General features: G+C 54.5%; 1 protein-coding gene across 1 annotated transcript in view; it reads left to right on the plus strand.

Moving 5' to 3' along the window:
* The first annotated feature begins 12,626 nt into the window (after positions 1-12,626).
* RNF169 (ring finger protein 169) overlaps positions 12,627-16,090 on the plus strand; it is a 28,509-nt gene continuing 25,045 nt past the window's right edge. The window contains exon 1 of the mRNA XM_052812546.1: positions 12,627-12,970. Coding sequence (XP_052668506.1) covers positions 12,628-12,970 — 343 coding nt within the window. The 5' untranslated portion in view covers position 12,627. The remainder of the gene's footprint in view (positions 12,971-16,090) is intronic.

The following is a 16,090-nucleotide window of genomic DNA, read 5'->3' on the forward strand; positions in this document are numbered from 1 at the left end:
CCAGCGGTGCCGCGGTCTCGGTCCCGGTGTCGGAAGCCTCGGGGACGGGGACGGTGCCCCGGGGGTGCCGGTGCCCGGGGGTGCCCGGGGGTGCCGCGGTGCCGGTGCCCGGCGGGGCTCGTCTCGCTCCGATCAAAGGCGCCTCCTTTAGGGAAAGCCGAGGAGTTTGTTTGTTGGTATTAAAGGCGGAGATGGGGGGGGGGGGGGGGGGATGAAGGGGGGGGGGATCCGCAGGGTGGTGGTGGTTTTTTTTTTTTTTTTTAATTATTATTATTTTCTCACTTTTTTTTTTTTTGGGGGGTGTTTTAGGAAATTCCTCGGCGGCGGGAGGGCGGAGGGACGGCGGGCGGGGAGGGGGTGCGGGAGCCGTAGGTTTAACCCCTGCCTCCCTGCAGCCTGGCCGGGGGTCCGCGGTCAAGGCGGGGGGGGGGGGGGGGGTTGGAAGGACCTGCCGGGCTGGACCCCGTCCTGGGGTGCTACCAGCCGGGAGGTGACACTGGTGGGATATATCACCCCCCCTCACAAGGGCCGGCTGCACCCCTTCTCCCTGTTAAACCCCCCCTGGACACCCGGCTCTGAGATGCTTGAGCCCCCCCCCCCCGGGAGAGGTTTAAACCCCACGCTAGGGTTGAGCCCACGCAGATGCATCTACCCCAGCCCGGGGCAAAGCCGGCCCTGTCCCAGTCCGGAGCACCCCATGCTCCGAGTGGGGCAAAGCAGAAATCTGGGCTGCAGCCTCCCCTCCCAGGGCTCCGCTCTGCCACCGAGATCCCCCAGTGCCCTGACTCCTTTCCCAGTAAATCCCAGTTCCCTTCCCAGTGCCATGGATGGGCTCCTGTCTCCCTGGGGCAATGGGGCGTGGGGTGCAGCTAGCCCCCCCCATACTCGCAGCAAGCAAGACAAAGCGGTTGAGTTCCCTCTCCCCACCAGCTGCTTTACATTCCTCCAGCTGCATAAAGCCATCTTAAATGACCAGCGTAGCCCCTGCCTGCAGGAACACCCCCCCCCGGCCCCAAACCACGATCCCAAATCCTCCCTTCCATCACCCCCAGCAGAGCAGAGAGAGCAGCGCTCACACCTCGGCCGCCCTTCGTCTGCGCAGCATGGAGCTGCTGGGCATGAAACACCATCGGTTGGAAAGCCACCGGTCACGCAGTCACCCCTGGAGAAGCCACCTTGCCTCCAGACACGTTGGTCCTGTTCCCACTGCTCCCCAAATCCTGCATGAAGTGGTCCAGCTCTGGCTGCCAGCCCTGCTCTGCCTGCCTGTGGGGCTCAGCTTTCTGCTCTCCAGGACCCTCGTGGAGAAGTTGGGCAGCATCGGATCCTCCCTGAGCAGCCTTGTCCACTCAGCAGCGCTGCTTCCCATGGCCAGAATAACCCAGGGCCACCAGTTTATCATGGAGATGAGTTCCTGCAGTTTCCTTAGACCCCTAAGGCCAGATCTTGCACGGTTTTTCACCCATTTCCCCTTCCCCACCTTCACAACTCATACTTCCAGGGGTGCTTAGAGCAAGACACTTTATTAGCACAAGAAATACAGGCTTTAACGCAGCACTGAATACCTTCATGCCCACGTTCCCCCATTGGGCAGGCTTGGACGGATGTCCCAGACCTCGCAGGAGCCCTGGACTTCTCCTTTGCAAATGGCTTCACCTCTACACCACGGGGTCTCTCTCTTCCCCTCATCTCTTCAATTTCCTCACACCACTGGCCAGGGAGAGACTGTCATCACCTGCGATCCCTTTGGCACCAGCTGACCAGAGAAGATCTCCATCAGCCAAGTTATTCTTTATTTTCCTCCATTAATTCAGGCTTGGGATCAGGCTTTTCAGGGTGTGAGACCTTTGTGCCCGATGCCAACCCACTTGAGAGTGGCACCGAGCCCCCAGTCTGTCAACAGCTCCAAGGCGTCCCCAAACCCCTAATCCCAGTCACACCAGCCACGTGTCTCATTTGGCTTGGAGAGGAAAGCAGTCAAGGGGAATTTCTGCAGCAAAACCTCTTCTTTCCATCCATCTCTTCTTTCCGTCTGGCCCTAGCCCTGCCCCAGGAGCCAGACACATCCCCCTGTACCAAACCACATCTGCAGGTGCCTGTTCCTGGAGCTAGATATGAGACGGGAAAATCTTTGTAATAAAAAACCTGGTTTAACAACAGTTTAAATCATCATCTTTGTTATTTTCTCTTTAAGCTGCTGAGCACAAGAAGTCAAGATGCATTTCTGAACCCGCGTGGGCTGGACACATCTTTCAGGAAGAAGGTGGCAATCACCAAACCATGGCTAGCAAATGCAGACAAGTCCTCACCCCACCTTGGCTCTCTGGTACAGGAATATCTGTGATCCTCAAGGAGCACAGCCCTGTGCGCAGAGCAGGAGACAGAGCTGGGTTATCTGCAGGGATCCTCACAGGTCTACTTGTTTACAAGCTCTAAAAATAATTTCACTGCTCAGTGCCCTCCCCTGGGAATTGTGAGCATGACTCTGCTGAAGGACCAAGTCACTACAGGGGAACGTAAGAGCGCATAACCCAGGGCTGCTCTGCTCATCATCTGGCACCCACCGTCTACAGAAAGCACAAGCAGTACCATTGCTGTTGCATTTCAGGGCTAACCAGAGCAATCCTGACATGACCACACACCTTCAAGACAAACTACAAAGCTGTTTTTTACAGAAGGCAGCAACATGCCTTGTGGATTACAATATCTGATGTGTCAGAGCAACCCAAAGCCCAGGATGGCCCACGCTGCCCACTTCTCCTCTGAGCAATGGGTCGGCACCCCTGCAGCCTCCATGTAGGTCTGGGACAGGGATGCCCAGGTTGGAGGACCTGCATTTTTTCCCCATCTTACAGTCCCCACTGTGTTATCAGTGTGCTGACAGCTCCATGCCTCCATGCAGAGCAGATTCACACCGGCCAGGTTCAATTTACCTAATGGTCCCAGCTTCTCACCATCTAACCCAGCTTCCCTTCTTTCACTGCTCCATTCATTTCCAACTCCCTGCAAATTTTGCTAGCAATGCTCCTCTATTTTCTTCTCATGCCTCGATAAAGATATTAAAGGGGTTTGGGTAAACAGCAGGCTCCTTCCAGCTCCCACCAGGAACAGCCAGTACCTCCTCTCCCAGCTCTTCCCTTGAACAGGGCAGACTTGAAAAGCCCATTTGTAGCATAGGTCTGTGGGCAAGTCATGAAAATGCTTAGAAAAATGGGGACGTGAAGCCCAAGTCAATGAAGTCATTTTGCGTTTCTGCTGTAACAGCAACAGCTGAACTCAGGGCTGTAGATCCTGGCCCCACATCAGGGCTAAAACTTATGGGAAAGTTCAGCCATGTCCTAAGCACAGACCCAGGAAATAAAGGCCAGCCTTGTCAGGAGCAAGGTGCTGTGTTACATCTCTGTTGCATCTCATAAAGAATACATTCACCCTTTGGCAAAAATGAGGCTCTTTATCATCATCTGCAAAGGGATTTGGCTGACAGTTCGATACTGCCAACATCAATCCATCTGTGATCATGAATCAGGCTCCAAAAACCATGGGATTGGCTTGTAAATAATAAAACTTGGGTCCTTTTTATTTGCCTTCTGGTTCCCGAGCCTTTAGGTCAAACTTGCTTCATGTTTTCTGGGCAACTGAGAAGAGGAGACGATTCCTTTTTTTAATTTTTTTTAAATGAAAACTGAGATTCTCCTACAAACTACTGAATAAACAGCGTGGGCTCCAATAACATCCCCCACCACGCAAGCCTCGTGGCAGGATCGTGAGCTGGCCAGACTGCAGGCTGGAGGAGCTGGCTGCACACTGTACTTTTCCCTGGAAGTTTGTAGCCCAATATCCCTAATGCTTGATCCGGCGCGCATCTGGGGGCCAGGAGAAATGCACATGCGAGGGCTGCCAGCTGCAGGTGATGGAGCTGGAAACCTGCAGGACCGTGAACCGTTGCAAGCCGGACTAAAGAAATCTGGCTGCAAGAGTGAGTCCTGTCCCAAGGACAGAGGAGCTGCTGCCTCACTTGACATCGGGCTGCAAAAACACGTAGCCTGATGTGGTTTCTTCTGCCCCAGCATGAAGGCTGCCCATCCCAGGGAATGCAGCAGTAAATCCTGATTATCAGTCATCCCACAGTAAAAAACACAGTCCTCGTTCAAGCCCCGCAGCCAGCCAACCCCACCAACCCTCAGCCAGCTACACAATCCAAGCTGGCACCAACATCCTTTCATCAAGCGGGTAAAATCACCTCCCATGAGTGGATTCTGCTTTTTTTTTTTTTTTTCAAACACGGGCTGTGGCATGAGACCCTGAACAAAACCATCACAGCCTCATGGGAACTGAAGCTGGCGGGAGGGCAGATGCGCTGGCACATGAATTTGGGGTTGCTCAAAGCAGAGGCAAGATTCCTGCTGTAAATCCATAGCCTTCCTCCATCCCCGTTGATGATTAGCGACCATGTCCTTTATTTTTGGCATGCATTCAAGGAGGAGTCGATGCATCCTGCATCAGCATGCCAGAGGCCCAGGCTAGAGTCAGTGGAGATGGAGCCCTCCCATCCCAATGAGACGGACGTGAAATGGGATGACGCCTCTCCACCATATTCCACAGGGTATGGCTAAATTGAGCAAAACCCAAATTTTCTTCGTACTGCAACTTCACAAAACTCCCATCCTATGCTTGGAGCTTCGTGGGTTTCCTCTCCTCGCCTGGGGATTTCAAAGCTGGTTCATGCCACTTGTGCAGAGAGACACAAGCTCACAGTACCTCCCCAGCTGCTGGCTCCAGCCCAGCCTCCCAGGAGGGCACAACTCATATCTTCGAAGTCCCCAAAGAGCAGAAGACATGCCACCGACACTGGCAGCCCGGCCTGAGCCCTGCTGCAGAGTTCAAACCGGACTGAGGCACAGCCCCAACTGATCCCCTCCATCTCCTTTCCCACACCACCTTGTTTCGGTGGGCTTTATCCCTCCTTCCCTCTGCCCTCCTTAAGGAGGGCTCTTCTCACCTTTGTCACTTCTGTTGCACCACCATTGTGCTCTCTCTCTGCAGAAGGATGTTGTCCTGCTAGGAGAGCATCAGCCACAAGCTGGATACCCTGGAAATGCTTTCTATCGGCCTTTTTCCTATTTGTCTCTCTTTTTGGCCTTTCCAGCAGGCAGCAGCTATGAATTCTTCTCCATATCCAAGAGCGGCCACCACAGAGCAGTCAGTCTCCTCCACCCTTCAAAGCCTTGAGCCCACACATGGGTTGAGCAGGAGTGTAAGACTCCTACTCCTGGCCCATCCTGCTCAACAGCCCTCCTCCCTGCAGGCACAGAAGCCACCAGGAGGTAGAGAGGGACATTTGGATAATTGGGGCTGGAGGCTTGGGTGGCTCCATTCTCTGCTGGTCCCTCAGGGCACCATGCAGAGATGGACAGCTGGATGGGGAGGCAAAACATCTCTCTCTGCAGCTTTGCAGAGTCCATCTTGCCTCCCTGCACGATGCCCCGGGAGCTCCTCTCACCGCTGGCTCTGCAGCTCCGATTGGGGTGGGAAGAGGAGAGCTGGCAAGGATCCTTCAGGCTGAGCCTTGGCCTGTTTTTATGCTGTTCCTTCTCCTGCATTAAACCAGTGGTGGAGTAATGCTGCAATTCAGAGCAGTGAAACCACAGGAGAGAAGCTACCTCATTGTCACGACTGACGGTGTAACCCTTGAACTCCTCGCTGGGCTTGCTGCAGCCTGTCTCCTGTGCCACCCCAACCAAGGGCCTGGCTTTGGTTCAGTGATGGCAGGAGATGTGCCTCCAAGCTAGAAGTCAGCATGGAATGTCTCCTGGCGCTGCAAGGAGACACCTCACCTGCAAGCAGCCAGCACCTCCTCATGACACAGCAGCTCGGGGAAGCTGCCTCTGGCTGCAATTCTAATACAAACGTTACTTTACCCAGCATCTGATTTCCTGCTCCCATCCTGATGAGTGATTAACGCCAGCGAGAGCTCCTCCTGAAGGTCTCTTGAAGGCAACTGTGTTTGGGGGACATTCAAGCAGAGCATTCACCGTGGAGCAGTCCCGGAGATTGCTCTGCCCAATGGACCACATGAGAAACTCAGCCTCGCTCAAGAGCTTCATCGCGTCTCATACCACACCTCAAGCTACAAAGACTGTCTACAGAGGACATTACCTCTCCTGAGGACATCACCTCTCCTGAGGACATCACCTTACCTCTCCTGACTCATGCTCTGGGGAAAAGGAGGAGCAGCCTTTTCATCTATCACCCTACAGCGACCTAACGACCTGCAGGACTTGTGCTGGAGGCAACATAATTTGTTACAGCACCTTGAATGCAAAGTGTGTTCCCAAGGGCTTTGTGGAGTTGGAACAGGATCCAGTCAAACCCTGGGACACCACATGCCAGCTCTGGGTTGCCAGCATCTGAGAATGTCTGTTCCCCATGCAAACAGCCGTAACTACTACACAATAAATAGTCTATACTCAGCGGTATAGGGAGGACAGTCAGTAAAAGATTCCCCTCCAGGGATGGAGATCAGCAACCAAATAAGAGGGAGGGGTGAAGAGAGGCCAGGCAAAGCAAAGGAGAAGGACAGAGAGGAAAAATGGGGGAGCACAGTGCCACGGGCCTGTCCATATCTCCTGTATCTGCCGTGACACGTCCCCACCTGCACCCCACGGCAAGTGTCTGGCCAGGGCTGGCATCGTCACTGGGAGGACCACAAAAAGAAACGGTGGTGGCAAAACCCTGCCAGCTCCTCAGGAGAGGTGAGCAGCAGAGAAATGTTCCCTGGCAGGCTGGCCAAGGCAGAGGTTTTGGCTTGGGGTGGCAGGATGCGAGGCTGGAGCCTTGCACGGGCTTAGGATACCCTCTGCAGGCCAGCGCTGAGCTCCGCACATCTCGAATCGTAGGATCACAGAATGGTTTGGGTTGGAAGGGACATTTAAAGATCATCTAATCCAACCCCCTGCCATGGGCAGAGACACCTTCCACTAGACCAGGTTGCTCAAAGCCCTATCCAGCCTGGCCTTGAACACTTCCAGGGATGGGGCAGCCACAACTTCTCTGGGCAACCTCTGCCAGTGTCTCACCACCCTCACCGTAAAGAATTTCTTCCTTGTGTCCAACCTAAACCTGCCGTCTTTCAGTTTAAATCCTCTGCCCCTTGCAGGGGTTTGGGTTGGAAGACAAGCTGCAGACACAGAAACCAAGTTCTGTCCAGGCTGGGCTGGATGCGCAGGCGTGATTTGGGGGAATATCTGGCAGAGATCCCCTTCCAAATCCACTGTCGCTAGGACATCTGCAGAGAGCTAAAGCTCTGCACGGCGGCTTGTCCCATGAGTGGCTTTGGTGGGGAACTGTCTCCCCTTCCCATGTTCTCTGTCCCTCCCTGAGGGCTCCCCAGGCCCCAGCTCCTAAGTCAGGCTGGTCCTGGGGAGCTGGCAGCTTTGTGGGAGGCCTGGGCATCTGTGGGAATAACGCACCCCATCTGACTCTGTCTAGCAGCAGCACCGACAGGACAGGTACCCGAGTTTCTGGACTAAGTCCAGTCCCAGCACCAAACCACTGCCTCCTTCACGTCGTCATTCATCTTAATAAAGTCACTCCAATTTTTTTTTTGTTTCCTGGAGATTAGGGTTTTTTGTCAACCGGTATTTTGTGGATCCCCACAACAGCGATGATCAATGCACTGATATCATTTTAGTCATTCGACAGCTAAATTAGAAACAACTAAAGATAGAAGTGTGGGTGAGATACAGCAAGTAAATGATAACCCCTAGCAAGTTCCTGGCACACATTTAGAGGCTGTTTCTTGGGCACAGATCTTCCCTTCCTCTCTCCGACCATGGGTGTTTCAAGGAGGCCCAAAGGCGTGGGGCTTCACCTCTGTCTCTGCAGCCACATTTTCTCTGCTGCCAACCCAATGTCTAGGGTAGATGAGAGCCTTCATCAGAGAGGGACCTGACACTAAAATATGGTGAAAAAACAGATTGTTTTAGTGCCCCAGTAAATAGATGAAAAGCAGAAGAGAAGCACAAGAGATTTCCATAGCAACCAGTGCAGAGGCTCTGCCTCCTCCGATTCACCTTCCCTGCACACAGATAATCCAGGGGTGCTGGTACGATCACTGACCCTGCTGGAAAGGGATGGCCTTAAAGGAGGTGCGGTGAGCACGTGATGGAGCCAGGCAGACAGAAATCCCCTGCACCAGCTCCTTCGCCAAAGCAAGCACCAAGATCCTCTGAAGGGGGGGGATTCTGAACCTAAGGCTTGCTTAAAAATGCCCCCAAAAATCAGTTCTTCAAGCTGATTCAAGCCCCCGAGTGTAGAAACATGGAAAGCCAAGTCATGCTCTCAGAGTCCTAAGTACAACCGCTATCAGGGTGACATCCAGCCCAAGCACTACTAACATCTGTGTGTCAGGCAATACACAAAAAGCGGAGAGCTCCATTTGACTTTAAAACAAACCACACACAGACTTGATGCACCTTTGGTCTTCCCAGGAAAAAAAGAAAAAAACAAAAAAAAAAAACCACCACCACACATAAAGTCACCCTGGCCAAGCTGAGGGCTAAGAACGAAGTTCTTGCACACCTGAACAAGAACCTGGTAGAAAACAATGTCCTGGGGGAAGCTGCTGAAGCAGCCAGGCTGGAAAGCACAGAGCGCGGAGGGGCAGCAACCAGGGGGCTTCAAAGCCGGACTGTGGCTGGCGCAGCCCTGTGAGAAGAAACATGTTTTCTGAGCTGCACTGGTGTTTGAGATTTCTTCCTCTACTTATCGTAAAGATATGTAACAGAAACAAATACTTGTTCAGACAGGATGGCAGGTAGGGGCAGACATCCCAGAGGGACCAGGCAAAACCCAGGCTTAAATTTCAATAAGAGAAATTCAGACAAAAGTGTGAGATACTAAAAGATTGGGACTGGTCATTTGGGAAGGCTTCAGGGTCCTCACTGCTGGAGACCTTTGAGAAGAGGATGAGCGTACCTGTCAGCGATGGTGAGATGGCCAGGCCTCCTGCCTGCACCGGTGCTGTGCATCTCCCACTCCTCACATTTAACACCCCAACAAGACGTCAACCAACCTCACGAGCCTGCACGCGGCCTCGCTCACGCCAGGCCAGCTCGGAAGTGAGCTGGTGGGCTTTCCAAGCAGATATCCCTCTCAGGCTCATCATGAGGAACCCAGATTTTGAAGCAATTTAGGTGTCTGGAGACAGAGATAGGCACCGGGTGGGATTTTGACAGCATGGAGGCAGTGGCAGCAAGGTGCTCAGCATGGCCACCCTTGCATACCCACCCGCTCCCACTCCTTCCCGGGGTGCCGTGTCATTTGTGGTACATGTCACAGCAATTTGTGGCTCTGCAGACACACAAGCCTGTAGCTGCTAACAAATTAAATAGTCCTTACCCAGGCTAAAGCCACACTGTTAAGAGCTTTTGTCCTTCCCAGAGTGGCCACATCTAAACCACTTTTGAAGAATAAGCTGTGGCCCCAGTAACCTCAAAACCATGCCTGTTTGAGACCAAAACTGTGCCAAGGACCTTTCCAACAATTCACTGGGGATGCACCCTGTGCTCACTTGACTAGTACAGATGTGGCCTTAAAGAGCCGGCTGGCCGAGGGCAGACCTGACTGGGGTTGGAAGTGATAAGGAGGCTGTTTCCCCCCCCCAGTTTCTGGCACAGGGAAGGAGAGGGAAAGCCAGGCTTTGGGGTGTAACACAAAGCCCTTCCCTGGGATCTGACTCACCCCAGCCTCAGGGAGCGGCTGTGCTAAGGTAGCTCCTAGTCTAGACTCCTCTGTTACCAGCCTGAGGCAGGAGGAAGGGATGAGGGTTAACGGGGCCAGCAGAGACACCAAGACAAGAATTATGGGAGATTTATGTCCAACAAAGGAAAAAACCCAACCCTTTGTGATGACAGGGATAGGCTCAGCCAGTCGCCGCACTGAGGGGAGGTGGGTTGCCAGCACCGGAGGTCTTTAAGAACAGGATGAACAAGCATTGCTCAGGAGTGACTCAGGCTGAATTGATCCCGCTGCAGGGAAAGGGGGTGACTGAATAACACCTTGGGGACCTTGCCAGCCCGATTTTCCATGAGTCCTGCACCCCCTTGGGCAATGCCAGGACGTGATATCACACGGATCTGAAACTCCACATAGCATTTGTCTTTAATAATCAGCCACTTAGCTTAGTCCCGTCACCAGCAACGCAGCGGGGAGGTTTGCATTCCCCCAATTCCCGAGGAAAGCACGTGCATCTGGATGCCACAGCTCCTGTCCTCATCTCTTCCCTGCTGGAAGAGTGTCCCTCTACAAACCCTGCCCGGAGGAGGAAGGGGAAAAGGGAAGCCACTGTGAAACAGATCCCAGGAATCTGCTCCTAAGGCAGCTGAAAACCCCACAGGCACGGAGCTGGGGTTCGCTGTACACACCAAGCTCATCCCAGCCGACAGCCAGGACCCCTTGCTCATGCCCACGCCTCACTGTCTTGCTTATTTTCAAAGCCTGTTTGCCTGGCTGTTCACTGCTTCTTTTTCCCTGTCCACCCCGCTCTGGATGCATATGCTCCCCTATGCCAGCTCTGTTTTGCAACCTCTTTCCCACAGCCTCCCTTCCCCAAAAAATCCCCACGAAGATTAAATGTGATTCTGCATCTCTTCCTCCGAGGCTCCCCCATAGGATGTGGCACCTCTCAGGAGGAAAATAGTTTAAAGCCTTTCTCTCTCAGTAAAAGCTGTTTGTTAAATCGTCAGTCTGTTCCATGAGCTTTGAAGCTCTCCTCCTCTTTTGCTAATCACTTAACGCTGCAGGCCAAATGCCATCGGTCTTCCTTCAGAAATGACTGTTCCTCATATTAAGCCTCTGAGGAGTATTTGTTAAATGTCGTTAATGAAAATAATCAACTCTGCATCACTAAACCTTCAAATGCTGACAGCAGCAGATGTACAGCAGTACTGTCCATTCAGCTGCAAGGCTGCATACAGCACCATAGGCAGGAACACGCCTTCATTAAGATTTTTAGCCCGGTTTCTTAGCTTGGGCCAAGGAGGCCTTGCAGGTCTAATGACTTCTTAATCAGCTGAACCTTTCAACTTGCCTGATGGAAAGATAGAAATCTCAAAGATATTGCACGTCAAAATATTCTGTGCACATGGGAGCTAGGTATAAGAAATGTAAATTAGTGCCTTGCACTAAATGGGATACATTACTAGACACTGGACAATCCACAAGGAACAGAGCTTCGTGGGCTCCGTGCGTAAAAGCGCAGCATTTCAACGATGCGGTTTCCTAAACCTCCCTGCCCCTCACCTCCCAGGAGCTCACACCCTAAATTAGGCAAGAGTAGGACCTGCCCCACCACCTCTTTTACCCCTCCTCAGAGAGTTATTTAGCAGAAGTGGAAGACTTGAGATTAATTTTAAGTCCCTGTTTCACACAGCAATAGAAAACGATGGGTTAGGGGTGACCCGAAAGTTTTTGGACACAGGTGTGGGGCTGGGAAGAAGGGGTTAGCCCGAGGCTGCATGTCAGGGATTTGGGTTCCTCCAAACCCCATGGCTGTGGAACTGAGTGCTGCAGCCACCAAGCAAAAACGCTGACTGAATACCTACAAGCAGATATTACCCAGAACGGCTTAAACTAAAGGGTTGGTGTGGTACTGGCCCCTGTGTTCTTGCCAGTTTATAACCTGCTGATCTCTGGAGCTCCTGGGTGTTTACAGCCAGCCAGAAAGCTGAATGGGAGTTCTCCACTGCTTGGCCTGTTGGTGTCCGGGTCAAGCTGTGCTCAAGAAGCACTGAGGAGTCCAAAAAGGAGCATGTGCTGTAGGTACAAGGAAAAAAAATCTGCAAGTAACAGCAAACCGAGATAGAAAAGGATTGTTAGTACACAGGGATTTTGTGGTGTCTTTTTAAAGACCCACCGCTGCATGCTGGTGGAAGATGAAGGGGAGGCTGGAAGCGGCTGGAGGCAGGCAGAGGGCTGTGCCGTGCCCCACAGACACGCTCTGGGGCCGCTCAGAGCCCCCATCCAAGAGGGAGGGTCTTAAAACCTCTGAGAAACCACAGGGATTTGAAGCAGCTCCGTGAAAACTCAGGCCAGCAGGACCAAGCCCAGATTACACCCTTCACCGAACCATCCGGCAAGGCTGAAGTAAAAGAGATCCCACACACACAGCCAAGCGCAGAGGAGGATCTTCCCCACGGCCTAGAGAACAGCAGTTCGCTGAAGGAGCACGCAGCCACCGTGCTCTACGCCCTTCCCGGGGCGATGGAGGGGACGCAGGCCTCCTTCAGGGCCAGTCCCCCCCCTCATGGGGCCACTCGCCCACCACGCAGCCCCTCACACGGGGACCGGGCTCTGTGAGGAGACGCGACCACCACCCCCGCCGCCGCCTCACGGGTAGTGACGGGACGAAGAAGCGGCCCCCCGCCTTTTATAGCCGGGTATCATGAATATTCAACAAGGAGGCGTGGCCGACGCGGAGGCGGGGCCCGCGTGTACTGACGGGGCGCGGTGCTCCTGAACATCAAGCGCGGGGGGGGGGGGGGAGGGGGCGTGTTCCCTTATGAATTATGTGGGTCGTGGGCGGGGCCGCGCGCGCCCCAACGCTCTGTCCCTTCAAAGTGTGAGAAGATGGCGGCGGCGGGCCCCGGCGGCCGGGCCGCGGTGCCGGCGCGGCGGGGGCGGCGGCGGCGTGGGCGGACCGGGGCGGCGGCGGCGGCTGAGGAGGACGAGGTGGTGTTAGCGGTGGCGGATTGCCCGGTATGCCGCCAGGCTCTGGTAGAGGCGGTGACGCCGCCCTGCCGCCACTCGCTTTGCCTCGCCTGCTTCCAGCGCTGCCTGCAGGGCCCGGGCCTCTGCTGCCCGCTCTGCCGCAGCCGCCTCTCCACCTGGGCCCGCCGCCAGCAGGCCCGACCCGAGCCCGCCGCGACGACGGCCGCCGGAGGAGGCGGGGAGCAGCGGCCGCCGGACCAAGGTGCGGCGGCGGCGGCGGCGGCGGCGGCGGGCCTGCCCCTCCCCCTCCCCCTCCCCTCCGGTTCCAACCGCCGCCGGCGGCGCGAGGGGAGGCGGGGGGGGGGGGAGGAGGGAGGGAGGGGGGGGGCGCGGGGCGCGCGCGGGAGTGGTGGGGGGGGTGGTCTCGGCGCCGAGGGGGGCGGAGCCGGCGCGCGGGAGGGTGCGATGAGCCGGCGGGGGCTCAGCCCCGAGGGGGCGGGGCCGGCTCGGCCTGCCAAGGAGGGGGGGGGGAGTGCGATGAGTTTGCGGGGGCTCAGCCTCGTCCCTGCGGGGCTAAGCGGCGGGGGGTGGCGGGGCTGAGCCCGCCTTCCTTTGCGGTGGCAGGAGGGGTAGCCTGGGGACACATACACACGCATGTTTCTCCCCCCACGCCATGCCTGGATCAACATCAGGCTCCCCTCGCCAACAGCATCAGCGATGGGAAGAGGTATGGCGGGGGGCGGCAGCAGGACGGTGCCCCCCTCCATCGAACATCAGCGAGGTGGGAGGCGCGAAGGCCTGGCGGGAGCGGGCTGCTGGCAGCCCCGTTTCTCAGCCCCACACCTGCTTGAACCCCGAAATGGCGAACGGCCAGTTATTTTTATAATAACGTTGCCCAAAAAGTGAATGGTTACGACGGTGCCGCCCCTCGGAAGGGCTGGTAAAAGTCGGGCGGGTTTCTGCCGCGTCGAGCGAGGAAAGCTTTTGCGCCGTGGGAAGCGCCGGTCCCTTGTTGACATCAAAAAAAGTCCATCGTTTCTGAGTTCATGGCTTTGTGTCACGCGTTTCCTCCCCATCTCTCAAGCCGCCAGCCTTCCTCAACTTCTAGAAAACCGCTCCCTGTGTTTTGTTTAAAATAAATCCTCGTTTGAGCCGGTGGCGTGGCTCTTTGCCGCTGAGAGCCAAGGCGCTGTGGAAGATGCCCACCTTGCTGCTGTCAAAACTCCCGGTGCGCCGGGATCTTCTGCCAGCATCGCGGTGCCTGTTGGTCGGAGCGGTGATGCGGCAGCGCTGGCAGAGATCGGCCACCTCCGCTGCACCTACACCAGTGCTTCACTGACGTAGCGACGCTGGTGGGAGCCCTGTAGAGCAGACGAGGCTTTAAGCTACGGATAAACGTCCTTTTAGCCATCCAGCCGTGCCCTAACTGTTCCTTTTTGAGCACGTTACTGGTCTCCCGGTTCATGCTTGTGTCAGCACCCTCTAATTTGCTGCGGGAAAAATTGGCAGGATGAGCTTAAACAGCTTAAATTGGTGGTTTGAACTAACCCCACTAACCTTTGCTGGAAGCGAATTGGGAAGCCTTCGTGCAGAAGGATTTGCTGAATCAATGAACGGACGGGCTGTCCGGAGGGAGCCGAGCCAAACGGCTGGGAGCAGTTCCTCCTCCCCGGCCCAGCCGGAGGAGGGACAACTGAAACTCCCCGAGTCAATCTCTGCTCCAAGGTAGTTGTGTCAGTCATGCTTAAATATACTCGGCTTTGTCCAACCTAGCTTGAATTAGAATATCCAGCCATGCTGCAGGAATGCTTATGCAGTGCCTTGGCCGTATTTTTTTAAGGAAAAGTAGTTTTAATTCTCTGCTTGTCTTGAATTGTCTGAGATGTGTATATTTTGCAGCAAGGCACGCGATCATCTTGTTGGTTGTCATTTCCTGCCTCCCTGAACTTCCTAAAGTTCTGGAAGTGTCTTGGAGAGAATCGTGGAACGTCTTAGCACTGAGAAATGTGGGATGTGACCCCCAAACGCAGACAGACACCTGCACCTGAGTGTCACCTTGTACGGCTTTGTCATGGGCACTCTAAATTGGGCTAGACTAACCCCTACTTGCGCCATACTCTGGTCGCGTTTCGTACCGCAGACCTTGCTGCTGTAGAGCGGTTGAGTTAACAGCCGATGAGATCAGCTAAAATGAGCTGTAATCTTGAATGGCATTCCTGCTGCATTTCTAGCCTAGGCTCAAGCTTGTCCTTAAGCAGCACCAGACGGCTGCGTCGCACTGAAAGCTGTGAAGGTAATCGGCCACTTAGGTTGTAAGTTGGGCTAATGCCATGGAAATCAAAGGCAGTTTATGCATTACGAGTGGTAACCTACTATGTGCAGAGAGAGAGCAGTGGATGTCGTTTATCTCGACATTAGTGAGGCTTATTGGAGAACCACAGAACGGCTGAGGTTGGCAGGGATCTCTGGAGACTGCCTAGTCCAACCCCTGCTCAAAGCAGGGTCAGCAGGAGCAGGTTGCCCAGGACCATGTCCAGTTGGGTTTTGACTGTCTCCAAGGTTGGAGATTCTGTAGCCTCCCTGGGCAACCTGTACTGGTGCTTGACCACCCTGACAGTAAAACGGTGATTTCCTATGTTAAATGGAACTTCTTGTATTTCAATTTGTGCCCATTTCCTCTCGTTCTGTCACTGGGCACCACTGAGAAGAGCCTGGCTCTCTCTTCTCTGCTGTCTTCCAGCAGGTATTTAAACACATGGGTAAGATCCCCCCAAGCCTTCTCTTCTCCAGGCTGAACAGTCCCAGCTCTCTCAGCCTCCTCTTGTATGTCAGATACTCTAGTCCCTTAATGGTCTTTGTGGCCCTTCACTGGTCAAGATAAACAACATCCACTGCTCTCCACTCATCCACTAGGCCAGTCATCTTATCACGGAAGACTACTGCATTGGTTAAGCATGCTTTCTTTTTCATAAATCCAAGCTGACTACTTCCCAAACACCTCCTTGTCCTTGTCTAGAAGTGGTTTCCAGGAATAGTTGCTCCATCACCTTCCCCGGAATCAAGGTGGAGCCGGCCCTGTCATTCCTCCTCCTTGCCTTTTTTGAAGGGAGGAGCGACATTTGCTTTCTTCCAGGCCTGAAGAACCTCTCCTGATCACCATGACCCTTCAAAGATAATCAAGAGTGGCCTCACAATGACGTTGGCCAGCTCCCTCAGCACTCCTGGGTGCAACCCATTAGGTCCCACGGACTTGTGTATGTCTAGTTTGTTTAAATGTTCCCTAACCTGATCCTCCCTCCAGCGAGGGTGGGTCTTCCTTGTTCCAGCCTTTCCCCCATGTCTCAGGGGCCTGGGATTCCTGAAGCTGGTCTTAGAATCACAG

Source organism: Harpia harpyja, chromosome 17 (assembly GCF_026419915.1).
Source record: "Harpia harpyja isolate bHarHar1 chromosome 17, bHarHar1 primary haplotype, whole genome shotgun sequence".
Classification (NCBI taxonomy): Eukaryota; Metazoa; Chordata; class Aves; order Accipitriformes; family Accipitridae; genus Harpia; species Harpia harpyja.